This window comes from Eriocheir sinensis, chromosome 10 (assembly GCF_024679095.1).
Source record: "Eriocheir sinensis breed Jianghai 21 chromosome 10, ASM2467909v1, whole genome shotgun sequence".
NCBI classification, from domain to species: domain Eukaryota; kingdom Metazoa; phylum Arthropoda; class Malacostraca; order Decapoda; family Varunidae; genus Eriocheir; species Eriocheir sinensis.
The window spans coordinates 8876610-8896559 of record NC_066518.1 but is presented as its reverse complement, the minus strand read 5'-3'; the positions used below and the strand labels follow the sequence as shown (position 1 = coordinate 8896559).

The window sequence follows — 19950 nt, the reverse complement described above, 5'->3', positions numbered from 1 at the left end:
AAAAAAAACGAAACGAGAAAAAAAATATCACCTTTTCTACCTGTGTGCGAGGATTTTATGTATTTGTTGTTCTTGCAGTTGTTTGTGTCGTGTATGTCGTTGTCAAATGTGTTAATATGGGCGCAAGGAAAAGGGGGAAAAAAGGAAGAGAATTTTAAAAGAAGATCGTGTAAAAAGAATGATGAGAACTGAGTGGATAGATTAGAAAATAGAGAAAGAAGTTAACGGAAAATGATGATTGGGCAACAAATAAAGGAAGAAATTAAAATAGCTAAATGTGGTTAAAGTGGACGCAAGGAAAAGGGGAAAAAGGAAGAGAATTATAAAAGGAGATCATGTTAAAAGAATAATAAAGAACTGAGTGGATAGATTAGAAAATAGAGAAAGAAGTTAACGGAAAAATGATGAGTGGGCAGCAAATAAAGGAAGAAATTAAAATAGCTAAATGTGTTTAAAGTGGACGCAAGGAAAAGGGGAACAAGGAAGAGAATTATAAAAGGCGATCGTATGAAAAGAATTATGAAGAAATGAGTTGATAAGTGAAGTAATACAGAAATAATATAATTGAATAAGGTGAAAGTAAAAATAAAAGGAAAAGAAAAGTATAAAAGGAAGTAAAAGGTTTAGGTGTGGATAAATTAAGAAAAATGAGAAAATGAGCACAAGGAAAAGGAGGAAGTAAATGCAAACAGGGTAGTACTGGGTTTCATCGCGAGGAGCGTCAGCAATAGGAGCCCTAAAGTCATCCTCAAACTCTCCTTAGCACTGGTTAGACCACATCTTGATTGTGCGGTTCAGAGGGGAGAGTGTTGCGGGGAGACTTGATCGAGGTTTATAAATATATGAAGGGCTTTGATAAGGGGGATGTTAATAGGGTTTTGGATGAAAATGAGCCAGGTAGGACACGTAACAACGGTTTTAAGTTAGATATATTCAGATTCAACAAAGACGCAGGGAAGAATTGGTTTACCAATAGAGTTGTGGATGAGTGGAACAGGCATGGCAGTCATGTTGTGGGTGCCAATACCATAGATACATTCAAGAAGAGGTTGGATAAATTCATGGATAGTGAGGTAAGGTGGGGTTAGGCTTACAGGAGCTGCCTTGAATAGGCCAACCGGCCTCTTGCAGACTCCTTACGTTCTTGTGTTAAGTTCTTATCTGTTGTTGTTAATGGTGTTTTGTTGTTAATTGTTGTTTTTATTACTGTTTATATTGCATTGTTATTATCATTATTAAAATTACTATTATCACTATTATTATCATTATCATTATTCATTATTTATCATCATCATTATCAGGTAGCTTAGGGCGTAGTTATTACATCATGGCGTTGAAGTGTCTTTTTGTCTTCTGTGCTCTCTTTTTTTCTTTCCTTTGTAATTGTTCCTCCTCTCTCTCTCTCTCTCTCTCTCTCTCTTTTACAGACAATTATGACTTCTCTTCTTTTTTCGCATTTTTATTTCATCATCTTATCCTCTTATTGCGGCAATGTCATTTTTACCTCTTTTTCCTCCCTCTCTCCTCCTCCTCCTCCTCCTCCGTTCTCCGTCTCTTTTATTGGTAAGAATTCATTATACTGATTTGTTTCCAATGACCAAGCTGAAAATATCGAATCAGCTTTTGTCTGTAATTTCATACCTTTACCTGAGAGAGAGAGAGAGAGAGAGAGAGAGAGAGAGAGAGAGAGAGAGAGAGAGAGAGAGAGAGAGAGAGAGAGAGAGAGAGAGAGAGAGAGAGAGAGAGAGAGAGAGAGAGAGAGAGAGAGAGAGAGAGAGAGAGAGAGAGAGAGAGAGAGAGAGAGAGTAATTGTACTATATATGTTTATTTTATCTATTTCCCATTCTGTTGCAGGTCGGCGGCCATCAGAACGGGAGACACGGCAGCGGGGTGAGTACGTGTTCGTGTTTTCCTTAGTAACACTTCAAACGATCTCATGTCTCAATTAAACGGGGGAGCATTCCTTTCATATCCTCTTGTACGATATTGGTATTACTCTTTTTCTTTTACCAAGCGCTCGATTACGCGGGTCCGAACCTCTTCTCGCTGTAATGGTCTTGAGATTCCGCCGGGCCGCGTACTAAACTCTCTTCTCAAGTAGCAACTGAGAGGCGGGAGATACGGTAAACGAGATAGGATGCCTTGAGTTTGAGTTTTCACGGAGTATACGATTGGTTACACACACACACACACACACACACACACACACACACACACACACACACACACATTCGACACTCCGCTCCCCCCCCCACACACACATTCACCGCCACCCCCCCTCCCTCACACTTCATCCCCTCACTAATACAAGGAAGAGAACGATGAGCCTGACCCACATTATCTGCCTATTGAGCCACGCTACGCAGTTACGCCGCTTTTGTGAGAGAGAATTTTCCTTTTCACTTCAATTATGAGGGCACCGAACACCCATTCCTGGCAGAGAGAGGAAGAAGTCCCTGCAGGCGGCACCTCATTTACTTCCAATTACTCGTGACGCCGATAAACCCAGATAGTGCTATTATGTTAGTGACAGTGAAGGAGAACGTGGGGTCCCTCGGCTCTCGGGGAAGTTATGTATACCCGAAGTAAGGCTTATGCGTTGTGTTTGTGTGTCTAGCCGCGTATAAGGGGGAAGGAAGGGGAGCGGAACCGGGGTGCTTGTGAGGTAAGATTCGAGTTGGCAAGTATGGCTGTTCTCTGGGGATACAGGGGATACCTAACCTAACCTAACTAACGTGGATTATTGGTAACATCTTTTAGTTTAAGCGTTTTTGAAGCTGAGAATGCTATTGTTTTGTTACATCCTGTCGTCCTTGGTATAAGAAAGTCTGTTTGTTAATCCTAGCTGTGCGTAAATGGGGAATTTGAGGAAGACTGTGTTGGCCAGTGCGTCGGATCTGTTGCTCACCAAATTTAGACCCACATTCTCAAATATTTCGGGGCTTACACACCCACATTTCATAACGCTTTCGCAGAGGTTTTGAGTACTTCCCTAGGCAATTTTATGAGCCTAGTGATAGTTTGGCAAGGCTTCTGCATCGTGAATGTGAAAAACACGCACGGGAACCCGACGAATCTCCTTTGTGGCGATTGGAAGTAACTGTTGCGGGAGCCAAAAGCTTCTGAGAATACGGCTCTAATATCGCCCGCGGCTCACTTGGAGGTTACGGACGTGTTGCAGCTCATAGTGGTTCGTTAAGTCATTAAGACGAGGGGAACCAACGCCAGTGTGTGGAAGTGACAGCGGCGGGAAGGTGCAGACATTGTGTTGGAGGGGAGGGGAGTGCCTGTGTGTGTCGTGTTGTGTGTGTTATGTTGTTTTGTGTTGTGTAGTTTGTTTGTGTTTGTCTGTGTGTGTAGGGTGGGGAGGATAAGTGTGTGTGTGTGGGGGGGGTGCAACTGTATGTGTGGTGTTGTGTAGTATGTATGTGTGTTGTGTAGTGTGTGTGTGTGTGTGTGTGTGTGTGTGTGTGTGTGTAGGGCATGAGAAACAGCGATCGGAAGGAAGAGTTATTATCAGATGAAATTGGAGAAAGTAAGAGTAGTAATTTTGATGTTATATATCTATTTTTTATTCATGGCTGCTCGGCGGGGTCGGCTGGTAAGCTGACGTCCATCCTTCGGGAAATGAAAAATGTTGTGATGTTTCGTTCTTTTGATCCTTATTTGTGTGTAAAGGAAATGTTTTCGGAGTTTTGTTGTATAACTTTTATAAAAGAAAATCATGTATTCACTTTATATTTTCCATGACTACGCAACTGTCTTTCATGTTCAGTTTCTTTTCCTCTTTTCTTTTACTTTACTCTAAATTTCCATGACATGTTTAATTTCTTTTCGTCTGGGTCACGCTTCCCTCTGGCCAAGGAAGCGACGTGGCGGAGTCCCTAGTCACCACAATCGTATGGTGCGGCCACAAGCTTCAGGTTGTTTGTGGGAGCAGCTCCGGTTATGGCCCATCACCCTATCTTGGCGGGGAGCCCCAATTGCCTATATGTATAACGGGCACCAGGGGAGCGATCCCGTAATCAGTGGGTTCGGGGGAGAGGAGTGACCTTGAAGGAAAATCGAACACGTTGTATCGCAAATATGTGGCGCAGCTTCCACCTCTGAGGAGAAAGTGTTGGCACCTCTCCACCACGCTCGCCAGTATTTTACGAAAAAATGATGATAATTTTCTTTTTTGCTGGTGACATACACGCAGGCTGTTTGTGTCAATGTTTCCCTTACGAATTTTTTTTTCTCACTAACTTGCCATTAGGAAATCTCGGCGCTCGCTGAGACGCAGGTGACACAGGCGACGCAGCACAGAGCAGGACAGAAATGTATAGACAGTGATGTTTAATTGAGAGCGTACATATTAGAGTTCAGGAAACCACAGCGCAGTTGCAGATCTGAGTCGGCCTGCGCGGCCTAGTGGGTGGAACACAGCTTTCTGCTCCCCTCTTGCCCCATGTCAGTCAATATGGCCTCATCACACGAGGTACTCATCGTCCTTCTGAACTAATGTCACTATCATACAATGCAGACCATCAAAGTGGTGTCTGATAGTCGTAAGTATAGTCCCTGAATTTTGCCTTAGACACTTCCGATGTTATTGCAAGTTTTTCAGGCGTCGTTCATGCCTCCATATCCTCTCTTCCCCACACCGACTCCATTCCCTTGCTGCAGTCGTACAGTAGTGTTAACTGTTCCATTTCGTTCTGGGAGTCAGACTTTGATCCCATATCTGAATAATATTGCAACTTAGCCGTGATCAGCACAGCGGAGGGTGAACCACACACCGTTGCTTCTACAATACGCGCATCACACTTATGCTGCTCCTGCCCTGTATTTTTTTATATTAGCAAAAGAAGCAGCTAAAGGGCAAAAACAAAAACAGCAAAAAAAGCCCATTCACCACTGCCCCTGTCTTGCCCTGGGTCTGTCCTGCGCTGCGCTGAACTGCGTCTCAATCTGCGCCAGGGTTTAGTAACAAATAAGTATTTTTGTATTTACGTTCAGCCCGAATGCCTTTCACTGCACCAGCTGAGGCAACACCAAAGCCAAGCACACGCCCACTTAATTAAGAAACAATAATTCCAACGAAATTCCTTGCCTCCCTTTTCAATAGATTCCAAATAACCAAGAGCCGTTCCAGGGATCTATATGTGGAGGCGAGCGGCTTCCCCTAAAAAACCCTGCACCAAATTACTCGCACAGAAAGACAGTCTCGAGCGTCTCCCTCAAGAGGATTTAGGGACAATTGATCTGGCGAAGAAACAGGCTGCGGCGGACCTTCCTCTCGCCCGCCGAAGAATGAGAAAGTAATTGAGGTGGCCGGTGTGTCGCGTGTGATGGAAAGAGCTCAAAGGGTTGTTTTTTTGGTTGCTGTTATTGTTGTTCCTGGCTGAGAAAGGATACTAATAGGAAAGTGAGTTGAAAGGGAGTCTAAAGGGAATTGAAAAGGAGCTGGAAGGGAGTTGAAAGGAAGTTGAAAAGGGGTTGAAAGGGAATTGAAAGGAAGTTGGAAGGGAGTTGGAAGTTGAAAGGGAACTAAAAGGGAATGGAAAGGGAGTTAAGAGTTGACAGCGAGAGAGAGAGAGAGAGAGAGAGAGAGAGAGAGAGAGAGAGAGAGAGAGAGAGAGAGAGAGAGAGAGAGAGAGAGAGAGAGAGAGAGAGAGAGAGAGAGAGAGAGAGAGAGAGAGAGAGAGAGAGAGAGAGAGAGAGAGAGAAATTTCTTTAACAGTCCTCTTGATTAAAAAGACTAAAAAAGACTGCTTATGACGGCGCGCACTAATAGCAAACTCTTTACCACGAACCTTTCCAATATAAAATCGAAGCTCTTAAGGAGAGAATCAGACAGTGGGAAGGGAGAGAAGAGAGAAAGGAGAAGAGGAGGCTTTGGAGGGAGATGGAGAGGCTGAGAGAAGTGGAGGTGATTGGCTAGAAGAGAGAGAGAGAGAGAGAGAGAGAGAGAGAGAGAGAGAGAGAGAGAGAGAGAGAGAGAGAGAGAGAGAGAGAGAGAGAGAGAGAGAGAGAGAGAGAGAGAGAGAGAGAGAGAGAGAGAGAGAGAGAGAGAGAGAGAAAGGGAAAGGGGGGTACTAGAATAATTAAGGACTAGAAGGAAGGCGGTAAAGAAAGGAGAGAGAAAGAGAGAGGACGAGATGGATTGATGAGTGGAAGAGTCGGAGTCGGAATAGGGGGAGGAGGAGGAGGAGGAGGAGGCTGGAGGTGGACAGGCTGGCAGGAAGGCTGTGGAGGGGGTGGGTTGGGGAGAGTCATTAATCTTGCTCAACGTTGGGGACACAGCTTCGAGTTCGGGCTTTCAGGGAGACACTTATTCCTTCCGACGAAAAACTCACCACAAGAACAGTACTCCCGCTTCTATACCCACATCAACACCGCATCTATAAGCCAACTCTATATAACTGCTTCGATCCCCACATCAACACCGCATCTATAAGCTAACTCTATGTAACTGCCTAACGTTTTGCAGTGAGGTAGGGAAAGCCACATAATAGAGTTACCGTATTCATGTGGGTTGATAATGAAGAAGACGCAGTGGCAGTGGGCCTGTAATTGCGGGGTGATCCATCAAAGGAAAAATGGGAGCCGGCGGAGCGTCAGGTGGAAGCAAACCAACACGAGCCTTGGGAATATCAAAGGCCAAGGCATGAAGCGGTGTAAGCAGAGTATGCAGAGGGTAATCATATCCCACAGAAGTGCCGCAAAGGACGTGTTAATGTACTAATTTATGAAGACACATTAGGCGAAATACAGATGTAGGGAAATTAGAACGAAGGGAAAGTGGGTTAAAGTGATCAGGCTGTGTTATGAGGCGGTGAAAGCAGAGTATGCAGAGGGTAATCATATCCCGCAGAGGTGCAGAAAGAACGTGTTAATGTACCAATTTATGAAGACACAGGCGAAATACAGATGCTGGGAAATTAGAACGAGGGGAGATTTTTTTTTTTTACAGCAAGGAAGGCAGCTCGAGGGGAAAAACGAAATAAAACAACAACAACAAAAGTACCAGCAACATAAAAAACTTGCTAAACGCTGCTTCGGGAAGAGACAAAAAGAAGGAGAGGTCAGAGGAGAGGTCATTTAGAGCGATGAGTCTCAAACCAGGGGGAAAATATGACGTCAATTGCGAGCACTAATTGCATCGTTAAGTAATACAGGTGAACAGGTGAGCGCGGCGCTGCCAACAGGTGAGGTGTGTCGAGGCCGCGGCGGATAAATAAAACGTTTAAAGCTCATCTGGGTCAACTGACTTCCATGTCCAGAGCTTGTCGATCGTCCCCAGGTGAGAACTATCCTATTTTCATGCCGCGAATATTTCCCTAAAGTTCAAAGGGCCGGTGCAGCTTCCGGTTTCTTTTGGCCTCGTGTTCCAAAGAGTAATCGACGGTGCAGTTATCCACGTCAGGGCCACCCGATGCGTACCTTTGTTGATGAAGAGGGTTGGAGAGTCTTTACGCTTTTGTCTCTTGTTTTCGTTCCATTCTCCGGCCTTGAATATAAATTAGGATATCTTTTAAAATCAATATCAAAGGCGCCTGGCAAATGCTTTCTTTGATTCGGAAAGCAAACAGTGTATGATTTTTTTAACTTTCTGCTCGGTACACTGGGGTAGAGGAGGTTTTGGGTTATTATAGGTTAGGTTAGAAGAGGATTTAATGGCCTAGATTAGACACGTCTGTTATAACTGTATTTCCAACTTTATGAGAGTCCACACTCAGGAGCTACAGAACACAAAGAGGGTTGGGTCGATAACGTCAGCGTTTTTCAATATCGCAGAGTGAGAGGACACGACCTTGGCGGGAAGAGTTCTTTTTAAGGTGTTTCAAATCTTTCTCTAGACAAGCTTTTCGGATCTTTCATGCGCTGGCCGACTGGTAATGTTAGGTAATGTTATGTTATGTAAGCTTGCTTCCTTGCTTATCCCTGTGTAGCACTTCAGGCAATGTAGTTTCATATTAAATGTACTACTTAAACTATCTCTTTATTACTCCAAAAGGCCTGCCCTCAAGCTGGAATGAATCTCTTTAATGACAGTACGATAAAACTTTGAAGATACTGCTGAGAAATAGGTAGCGAAAAAAAAAAAGTTACAGTGGTCCTGCCCTCAACCCCCCTCCCCCCCATGACCCAAAGCCCAATTCCTTTGTGGCATTAGTCAGTGAACGTCAGCGCGAGGGACTCCAGTCTGTGTTGTCATGTGTGTGTATTCATGGTATGCTCTGCAGGGGGGCCACAGAGCGTTTTTTGCCAGGGGATGGAGGAGGGGGGTAAAAATAATGATGGGGGTGTACGCTAAGCTGTGGGTTGCCAAGGCAGTCATATCCAGCACAGGCTCAAGGGGCAGAGAGACGGATAAGAACTCGTTACCGTGAGACATGGGTCAAGTGTGACATCCCGTTTGCCACAGTTCCCCGTCCGCAGGTGTCCCCAGCTACCCATTTACCGACCAGCCAGAGAAGGGGATGAACAGCTTGGTGGACTGAGCGCCAATCGCCTGCTCGGGGCCGAAGTCACACCTACTCGTTCGTGGCTAGGCGTGCTCATCACTACACAACTGACCGTTTGAATTTGCTTACCCTGTCGCGACCTGGACCAACACGAGAAGAGTGAATTGAAAAAGTCAGGGTTCGAGTCTTCTTAAATCTTCCTTTCCTGGAGTTGAATTTAGGTCTTTCGGTTATTGACGGTAACACAGAACTGTAAAAAAAAATTTGTCTTCTGATATATACGTTCCGGCATCTGGTGCTGTGCGAAGCCGAACATTTGCATCACTGAACTACATTAGCGGGAACCTCCATTACTTTGATTTGTAACTCGCATTTCCATTACCTCGAGTGATGTAATTTCAGCCAATGGAATCTATAACTATTAATATTTATTGTCAAATGAGGGCACGGAGCGCTCTCTCTCTCTCTCTCAGGATGCTAGTTTACTGAGTTTTAATTGCATCAGACTAAACAAACAACACGCTTGTCTGCCTAACGTTCGTTGTTTCATTTATCGGCACCTGGTTGTTTTACATAATGCACAAAAAAATTCTCCAACTCGTAATTTTGGTTAATGAGGGAAGGAAAAAAGCAAATCGAGTTGTGTGTGATTTTCTATGTAAAAACAATAACCTGGCAGATGGAAGTGTTTAAGAGACGTGTTTAGAACCCGAAGTCATTAAGTATTATTAAGGCAAACCTTCTGTGACATCACCTATTGATTGCCATTAGATTTATTGCTCCTGAGGTCAGGCATTACGGGTTTCATTACTTTTTTAATGAGAATAGCTGTCGGAGGATTACGTTTTAACAGGTACAAAACTCACACTTTGGAAGCACGGTCAAGATAACGCATAGGTACCACGGTTACCAGATTATCGTACTCAGTGCCGCGTATTTACCGGTCTCTGGCTCATAACTCTTGCCAAGAAACACCAATAATTAACCATTTAAACGATAACCATATATGAAGGCAGTTATTTGGGTAATGAAAGCAGTTTTTGGGTCGGAAATCGGCAAACATAAGAGGCTAGAGTACGACAATCTGGCAACGTTGATATGTACTAAGCCCAAAGTTGCTAGATTGTCTTACTCAGCCTCTTATATTTGCCGACTTCCGACCCAAAAACTGTCTCGTGGACCCCAATAAGGAGATTCACTTAAAATTATCGTTAAAATAGTTAATTCCTGATGTTTCTTGGCAATAGTTAGGCGTCAGAAACCGGTAAATACTATGCTCTGAGTACGACAATCTGGCAACGGTGACTAAGCCCCCAGAGGACCCCTGCACCCCCTGGTTACCTCGACGGAGTCCCTTAATTGGGTTTGCTCACACCACATCCTCCCATTTAATGTCCTTCACCACACACCTAACAACATCACAGCAAGTTCCTGACTCAAATGTGAAATGTAACGGATTGCTCAGTGAAGTTGGCTGCGATAAAGAGATTATACGCATACTCACAATGAACGTCCTCAGTGGTGCCATTTTGCAGTTTGTTATAAGGATGGCGAATCAAGTTCCACCAGCCATCAACTTTAAGTGCTTTCCAATGAACCTTATGCTTTTCCTATTAGGTCCACCATTAAGCGGGACGCAGCTGCTCATACGAGACGTTCATAGCGTGATGAAATTGTGGGACAAGGCCATAAATATTACATTCCTGCTCCTCTTTATCACCACAAAAAATGGTATATGGCTCACGCAAGGCGAAATTGAGGAAAATAATAAGAAAAATGAGAACGACAATATAGAGAGTTGATGTGACTACAACATATCAGAAAAAATGTGGCAATAAGTGTGTGTTAAGAAAACTGGTAATAAGTTTACAAAATCATAGTGAGGGAGACACTGCAGGAAGTTTATTATTGTTATGAGTGTTAGATTGTCTTGTAGGAGGGAGCGAATCCTCGAAAAAAGGAGATAAAATAGAAGTGTGCCAGTTACATGATAATTTTCATGATTCAATGATAAAAAAAAGGAAGAGCACAGCTGTATTGGGTCATTATATTGATAGATATGTGTCCTTCCTCCGTAGTGACCGTTTTACGACGAGGATACGTTACAATATACCTCAAGGTTTTCATCGTTGATATGCAAAATTGTACCTCCTTCCTGACACAAGAGAGAAAATCATCCTTGTTCTGTACAATAAGAAGTAACGGATAACGCCAAAACAAACAAAAACAGAAATAAAGAAAAAAAGAAAACACCCCCAAACAGCTGTTCCAACAAAGAAAACTGAAATATACTAGATGATCGATAAATTCAGTTCCATGAACGTCTTGATGCTTTCCTCCTGAGCGAGTTAAAGCTGACGGAAGGAGGAAACAGAGTAGCAAAAATGCGTAACTTCAAAACTTGACAGCTAAAGGAAGATTCGCAATTTTTTACACGTTAATTAACCTTTCCTACCAGCAACTCTCGCCGAGGGCACCGGGAGGCAAAAGAAGAGCAGAGAGAGAGAGAGGGAGAGAAAGGGGAGAGAGTGAGCGAGCCTCGTCTGACAGTGGAAATTCAATAGCGACGTTCAGCGAGTCAGCCTTTCCTGGTCAGCGGTTGTGGGTGACTGGGGCAGGCGAGGCGGCGGGATGGACAGCTGGGGCGGGTGATAACGGGGGCTCAGGTCACCCACCAACACGTCCTCTTCAAGGCAGCCATGACCATTCCCCCCATTAATCACCCGGGGCTCACCCATCACCACTATCGCTCCCTTGTTTGCCTAGGGAGAGGGAAGCGTCCAAGGAAGTGCCTCTCATGTGATGTGCCTCGCTCAGTACAGTTTTTGCTGCCTCGTCGAAGACCCGCGGCAAGCAATCATTCATCACGCGACTGTTTATCTTAACCTGCGACACGTGTAAAGGAATCACCGTCATTAACCTTAAGTGATCGTAAATTTGGTCCATTTTCTCAAATTTCGCCTCTTTTTCTAAAATATCGATTCTCCCCCCTCGTGGAAGTGAGTATTTTTATCACAGGAATTAGAAGTTTCAAAATATTATGAAGAAAACAAACTAGCTGTGTTAGTTGCTTTACTTGCCCCTCCAGCTGCGTGTGAGCTAATCTGGTTTAATGATTTGACTCGAAAGTTTGCTTAGTGTATTTTGAAGAGGTCCCATTTAGCTTTTAATATAGGTGTGTGTATGTCATTGCTTATTTGTTTTTGTTTGTTTGTTTGTTTGTGTGTGGGTGAGTGGGTGGGGGGGGGGGATTAACGTGTTCATGTGGACTTAGTACACGGTACGAGGTTTTAATATTCAGTACGCGGTTTTAATATTCAGCAACATAATTTTTCACAGTGTTTTTTTTTTAATATTAGTCTACAAAGGGCTTCATGGCCATTCATATGAAAGAGCCGAGCTATATGAGTAGTGGCAGAGAAAGTAAATATGTACTTGTCGACTCACGTTCCTTTGTACCGAAAGACCGCCAGGTATAATGACTTTCACTTGGTATCCGCGCTTATTGCAGGGAGGAGTGTCTCTTGCACGCCGGCCAACCGAGGCATGAAGAATTCGAGGGAAGCGAGGCCAGAAAATGGTTTTATGAATTAATTGTATCGTGCGTTAACTACTCTATTCGAATACTGATTAGTGCAGTGAAATAAAGTGGAAGAGATACATTAATAGATATATAAAATATATATTCATTGTCGCATCATGTATTAATTTCCATTTAATTACTTTAGGTAGAAACACATCATTTTCTGTTTTCGGGTCCGGTCATTGCAGTAAATATCCACGAGTGCACAACAGTAATTATGTAATCGCCGGAGTGGCGCCGCGGAACGGTCACGGGCGGGAAGCTGTTGTGACGCTTACATCCCTACAACTTTTAGTCACGTTTACAAAAATTATTCTCTCTCTCTCTCTCTCTCTCTCTCTCTCTCTCTCTCTCTCTCTCTCACACACACACACACACACACACACACACACACACACACACAACAATGGACCCTGCTTCCTGGATAGGGAGTGACCGTTTGTTTCTAGCTTTTTGAATAATCATCATCACCATATTGTTATTGTTATTATTTTTACCCTTATTATCTTTTATTATTATTTTTAGCTAATTTTGGCACTTTTTCTCGAGGTCATTAGTTTGCGATCATTTGAAGTATATAATGTGCAGGGCGCTATCAGCCCCATATAATCAGAAGTATGTACGTGTGCACGCACGCACGCACGCACGCACGCATGTATACGCACACGAAATAATGGAACTACAGGGATATTCTAATTTCGGTTTTCTCGTGCTGTTATTATTTCTCCACAATTATTAAGAGATCGCGTCTTTTTGTACACGTTGATAAGAGAAAAACCACAAAGTCTTAGAGTATTGGAAAACTGTTCATAAGATTCGATTCTTTTACACCGAGAAATGATGTATCAGTTCTCTTGCAACGTCGAAAACAAACTAAAAACCATTTAAAACTTTCGAAGACTTATCGCGTGCAAATTCAATGCAGGTGACAACACACTCACACTCACACTCACTCCCTCACTCACTCTCTCTCTCTCTCTCTCTCTCTCTCTTATGTAACCTAAATCTGTATTGGGGTCTTCCTCATCCCATTTGTGTGTCCTCCCAATCCACCCAGTAGGCCTATTCTTATCTTCCCTCGATGACTGTGTGAGGCAGGGACGGTGTTGGGAGAGGCTGACGGAAGGGTGAGGGAGGGGTGGTGGGGTAGGGTACTGCAGCCCCCACTCTGTCATACTAACACGTTTGATGCTGTCTCTCGCACACACACATATACAGACGAGGACACACACACACATATACAGACGAGGACACACACACACACACACACACACACACACACACACACACACACACACACACACACACACACACATCCCATTTGTTTCTTTTTCTTTCTTTCTTTTTCCTCATTCTCTCTCTCTCTCTCTCTCTCTCTCTCTCTCTCTCTCTCTCTCTCTCTCTCTCTCTCTCTCTCTCTCTCTCTCTCTCTCTCTCTCTCTCTCCCTGCTATCTAGAAATATCATTGTTCTTAATATTTCAGTACTTTAATCTTCAGAGAACAAAACGTTGATATAAAAAGTGAACGTACGAGTTTTTGTTAAGTTCATGCTTTGTTACACGGGGTGAGAGAGACTCGGCGTCCCCCTTCGTTCCACTTCTTTGTCAGAGTATTTTGTTAGAACTTTTGAATATTAGATTTTTCGACGGGATTGTTTTTTGTTGTGTGTGTGTGTGTGTGTGTGTGTGTGTGTGTGTGTGTGTGTGTGTGTGTGTGTGTGTTTTGCTGTTGTTGTTCCTGTGATTATCCTTTTGTCTTTGTTGATGTTTGTCATTAATTTGTGTTTTTTTTATGCTTTTTTGTTTATTTGTCCTTTTTTATGCTCTTTTGTTTATTTGTCTTTTTTTTATGCATTTAACTCCATCTATTTTTTTTCAGTTTGTCTACATCCATGTTTTATTTCTTTGTTTGTTTTTTGCAAATTTGTTTTCTTTGCCTTGATATTTCCCTCCTAGAAGAGTTTGAAGACATAGGAAAAAAAGGAAATACAGACAAAAGGGGGCTGTCCCACTGAAAAGAATAAACAAAAAAGATATTGGTAACTCGGACAGCAGAGATAGCCTGTAAATTATCTATCTTTTATTTACTAATCCATATTTCTACTTTTCTCTATCTATTTATGTATCTATGTATCTATCTGTCTCTCCATCAGTACGTCTATCCCCATATATGAATTCTTTCATTCTATCTATATATCAATATGAAGCTTGAGCCACGCTGTCTTGCTAGAAGCCCATTACGAGTGGCTGTAATTGTCACGTTGAGTACATGTAAACTGAGAGACAATATGCTGAGAGTAAAACCGGGAAACACAGACGTTCATATGCTGGATGGCAACATTCATCGATTTAACAGAAAGAAAAGGAAACCAGCGGATAGATCTATGCTGGATGGAATCGTTCTTAAACATAGCGAAAAGGAAGGAAAGGCAGCAGAGATAATAATAAAAAAGGGAGAATATAGGCTGGGGATGCAAACCTTTTTAAATAGCTACACGAAAGTGGGAATAATCTTGCTCGCATACATCAATACGGCACGGTAACATAAGAGAATAATAATACCGTTTCGCGTACTTTTTTAAACACATCAGTCACGGTCGAAGTTGGAACATTGCCTGGGAAGTTAATAAATCCTATGGAAACAAACGAATACAATAATCGTAAAGGAATTTCTGCTCGTGAAGTATATGAAGGCAAATCACATTCATAAGTCAGCCGCCGTTTACCTCGGTCGAAGGAACTCTACCTCCGAAGTTAAGAATAAAACAAAAATACGAAAAACAAGGAAGTAAATAATAACAGTAAACGAATTCCTGCCAGTGAAGTATGTGGAGGCAAATCATATTCCTAACTAAGCCTTTTATTCCCCGTCGGCGCGTGACAAGGCCCAGCCGCGTCACAAACAAGGTGCCAGATTTTCATAGCTTCTTGTATCTGCCAATTTCCGAGCCAGGAACTGACTTCTGCACCCCAACAACGATAATCATTTATAGTTATCGTTACAATCGTTAATTCCTGATGTGTTTTTGGCAATAGGTAAGTGTCAGAAACTGATAAATAAAATGCTCTGAGGACAACAATCTGGCAACGGTGATGACAAACTCCCAACCCTCGGCAGCGGCAGGCCCACGCTATGCTCCATTGGTCCCCAGCTGGCCGAGGCTCGCCGCCCTTGCTGCCGACGAGTGGCGCTGAACAAACTTTTCTGGTCATCGAGGCGAACGCTCCACAACCATTTTTCGACTATCTCACTCCATTTGCTCACTGAATGATTAAAGTTCTGAGCCGGTTATTGCACACACCCTTGCCGCGACTATTAACATTGCTGGTTTTTACATTACTGCTCTGCTACCGCGGGTGCTCGTGTTGCTTCTATTACTCTCACTGAAACATAATAATATTTAGATACAACAGCAGCAATAGCACTTACAGTAGCAAAAAACGTTCAAGTGACGTTCAAGCTACCACAGTTTACCTTCCCCAAGTTTCTCCAGATGCCCATTTATCGATCAGCCCGAAAGGGAGGTTGAACATCTGGGTTAGTCGTGTGCCGATAGTACGGGCCTTGATTAAACTCTGGGAGGCGGATTCGTAGCTTGCTGGGCTAACAACTACACAACGGAGGCGCATCCGTGTAAGATGAGAATAAACTTGACAGCAGCGAGATACGGATCGGTGATGCTGATAATGTTCTACTAATTTTTCTTACTTGGAAAAAGATAATTAGTATCCGCAATGGTGTAATTATCGTAAAAATTATAATAATAATAACAATTATAACAATAATGACGAAAACAATAATTATGATAATACTGACAATAACAGTAATATAAACTAATACTTTTCTCGTTTGATAAATTCTCATTAAGATCATTTTCATTATGATTGATAATAATTTGTTAGACACAGTAGTAGTGGTAGCGATGAATGTCTTTCTGCGGATGTGTAAGTAATCCTTGCCAGGTAACTGCGTCTTGGCTTTTTAACCTCCCCGGCCTCTATGCGTCTGCCTCTTTCCCTCACCCTCCCACCACCCTAATAACTAACCGTGCTCACGAGTTTTGTTTGCCTCTAATCAGCCGTAATGCTAAAGTTTGTCGCCGACCTTACTGATAGCCAGGCGCAGCTTCTAATCCGCAAGCCTTTTGCCCCCTTATGAAAGAGAGCAAATGAATGGAGCAGAATTAAAAGTCTTCCTTCCCGAGCAACATCCGCAGAGGTTATATTTTGGGTTGTGATGCAGGTGTTTAGTTGAGTTCCTGAGCCACGCACGCACTTGGGTTGCTCTCCTGCCTCGCCCTTTGTTGCAGTCACGGAAAGTATCCAGCATTTTTCCCCCCAAGAAGCTCTTTTGTGGCAGCCAAGACGAGGTAATAGCCCGGCCCTGGCCGTGACGCGCGGCCTTAATGTTGCGTGATGGTCCATTAATAATTACCGGGGCCAGGTTGCACCGAGGATGTATTTTCGAAGAATCTTACCTTGATCTTTTAATCTTTGAAGTTATTTTCTATGCAAGTCTGCGATAGTTTTGTTTCTTTCCCTTAGTTTGGCGTCAGTATATGATATGTTAGATAGACGATAGCCACTTGGCATCCTTTACAGATATGTTATGCTTGTTGCTTTTTATAGGCAGTCATTAACGCCTCGAGAGGGGGTAGCAGATTACCTGTTAAACTGATAATGGAAATACAGTTTGTAATGGAATTATGCCTCCTTATGGCATAGATTTACTAAGATCAAAATGACAAATATATGTATGTCAAACTATTGTATTATTTAATGATGGAAATTTATTGTTTAATAAGATACTGCCCTCGGTTTATCTACATCAAAGTAAAGGCTACTATTATTAATTGATAACTGAGTTTAGGAGTAGGAAATCCTCAGTAAGACGCATTTTGATAATAAAGGAGTGTAATTTGAGCCAGCAAAGCTATCTCCCGTGCCTGACGCTGCAATTATTGGCACATCAAGGACGAGCCAGCTTCAGGGATAATGGAATAAATGAAAAGCCTTTTACTTTTTTCTTTGCAATAACTCAAACCGTGTCTTTGTTGAACTCTACACCTCAACCCCCCACCCCCCCCAACACCACCCCCACCCCCACACGTTGGCAAGGAAAGGCAGAGATCCTCGAGCCCAGTAAGAGGAGAAGTGAACCCAATACTGGACCGCTGGTCGTCCCGGCGGATGCCAAACCTGAGCCTTATTGATGACACACCCGCAAGTCACCGCTGCTTACCTGGACGCGCGGGGAGCTGACTCTCTTCTTGTCGTGGTGGCCGTTGACGGTGGGGTTCTTGGGTACCTGCGAGGTGAACAGTATCCTGGCTATGAGGGTGTAGAGCACGCACGAGAGCAGGAGAGGCACCACGTAGAACACGATGATGTCGAGGAAGTAGTAAAGGAAGTACTGATCCCTGGAAAGCTTGAAGGTACATTCCTCTGTCGGGTAGTCGACGGCATAAGTTTGAGGGACGACGGTGGTGAGATAGAGCCACGGCGAACAGTAGCACGTTGCGAACACCCAGACCAGCAGCGTGATCTTTTTGGCGCGCTGCACCGTGCACACCGTCTGGGCCTTCATGGGGTGGCATATTGCGATGTACCGCTCCACCGTAAAGGCCGTCAGACTTAGGGAACTCGCGTTGATCCCCAAGTTTTGAAGGAATATCATGATGGCGCAGCCCACGCGGCCCCAGATCCAGTGGTTACCGATGAGGTAGTAACTGACGATCTCCTGAGGAACGGCGGCTATGAGAACGGCACAGTCGGCGATGGCAAGGCTGACGAGGTAGCAGTTGGTGGGAGTGGTCATGTTCTTGTTCTTGGCCACCACGATCACTACCATCACGTTGCCGATCACTCCGATCACCAAGATGATCCCCTGGAAGAGCGTGCCGATGATGCGGTAGATGTAGGAGTAGTAGGCGGGTGTCTCGGAGCAGTAGTACCAGTACATGTCGCGGGTACAGCGGCACAGGTGGTCGGTGCTTGAGCAGTTTAGGTTTACGATATGCCTCAGGTAGGAGCAGTTCGTGAAGTTTATGTCTTCTTCCAGACTCATGTTCTGCAGCGGATCCCATGCCGACTCGTTAAGGTCGAAGGCAGTGAGATCCGCCAACGTGCAGTTCGAGTCTATCACAAACGGATACGAGAGGTTCATCGTGTCTGCTTGAGAGAAACTTTAGCAGCGAAAATTATTGCTTATTTAAGTTTTTCTTTGTCATGACAAATGGCTTCAGAAAACTGTTCATGTTACCTTTAGGTGAGATAAATCACTCACAATGAGAATGTCCCACTCGGGCCCCAGCTTTCCCCCATCTTTGGATTAAAACTGGTAATTGTGCGTAATATATATTAAACTTTTAAAGTTTGTAGAAACTTCATCGCTGTTTACTTTTGATTTGCCACAACTAGTACATATATTTTAGATATCACGAGTACTGACTGATGAATGAGATCACATTTTGATCCATCGAGATCAATAGAGTAAAATTTTTCAAAAGAAGAGTCGCAGGATGGCTTCAGGGGAGCAGAAGCCCGGCCGTGCTCTGCTGAAGGCAGCGAGAGACTGAGGCAGGCGGCGGACAAGGAGCGGAGCGGCGGCGAGCCGCCGGCCAGGGCCTCCCTCTTTCCCACCCTCCTTCCCCTTGTGGGTGTTCCCTCTCCCCCCAGCGGTGCGCGGGACCTCATTGAGTGGTTAGCGACGGACGTGTGTTATGCCGCGTCCTCCTCGGCCGACAAAAAAAACAAAAACATTTTTGTTACCTTGGAGAGTACCATGAAAACTGAATGACCATCATTTTATTGAGCAGCCGCGTAGCGAGATTGTCCAGCCTGGTGCGTGAAAAGTTTCCGAAAAAACAAAAATATATATAAAATAATATATTCATAACGATGATTTTTAATGCCTGTCTATATTTCTGTAAGTCTATTTGTATCAGTTTGTCTGTCCACGCATCGAAATGAACAGTGGTGTCACCAAAGAGTTATCCTTCATAACTTTTCTATTCGAGAGGGAGATGAGAGGTGGGTGTGAGGATAGTGGATGCGGGGAGTGTGGGGGCTGATGGAGAGTGGGTGGGAGGGGTGAATGTTGGGGGTTGGGAGTGTAACTTGGGGTTTGCTTTTAGGGCATTTCAAAGATAGACAGGGTATAAACGGGGTCTTCAGTAATAAAAGTGTCATTAGTATTCTTGGCAATAGGAGCTGAGCTGGTAATAAATGCTGAAAAAATGGAATTTCAGGATGTTCGCAGTGTGTTGGGGAGGGGACGGCCGAGCGGTCAGCACGCGGACGTGGTGATTCCGGAGACACAGGTGTAAGTCACACCGCAAGCAGCTGACAATTATCAAGCGTCGCCGAGCGGTGGAAGACTACCCAAATGCTGTTCCGGTCCCTAACTTCAGCGACTTTGGGAGAAGCAAAAGTCATATATCACGACAGACACTTAAAATAAAACTCATCCGCGCCACTAACAGGGTGAGGATGGCCATGCCCCACAAGAGAGTCTACTGGACAACAATGAATGAATATGGAAAGATAGAAAGAAATGAAATAGAAAAAAGAACCATTCTCCGTTTGGCTGCTGTGCCTATGATAGATAAAACGTAAATGAGATGTGTTCAAAGACTTTATGTGCGCTGTTGCTATTCTATTATTAAGTGGCCATAATTGAATAACTGATCTCTCATATGAAGGGACTGTTATTTTTTTATGAAGAAAAGAATAATTGCTACTCAATAAAAATCAGCTAATCAGTCTTAGTTAATACAACAATGGATTTCATGTAAAATCCATGCAGGAGCGTGCAGCCAATAAGCTGATCGTCCCGGGGGACCCTCGGTCGCTGCCGCCATTAATGTAACGTCAGGCGCCCATGCAAAAAATCTGACTGTAAAACTTGTAGGA

The 19950-nt window shown here is 43.8% G+C and overlaps 1 protein-coding gene across 1 annotated transcript in view; it reads right to left on the bottom strand.

Moving 5' to 3' along the window:
* The window catches only part of LOC126996558 (thyrotropin-releasing hormone receptor-like), a 56900-nt gene extending 38137 nt beyond the window's left edge, over positions 1 to 18763 (bottom strand). The window contains exon 1 of the mRNA XM_050857116.1: positions 17279 to 18763. Within this exon, the coding sequence (XP_050713073.1) occupies positions 17279 to 18202 (924 nt within the window). The 5' untranslated portion in view covers positions 18203 to 18763. The remainder of the gene's footprint in view (positions 1 to 17278) is intronic.
* Between the last annotated feature and the right edge of the window lie 1187 nt (positions 18764 to 19950).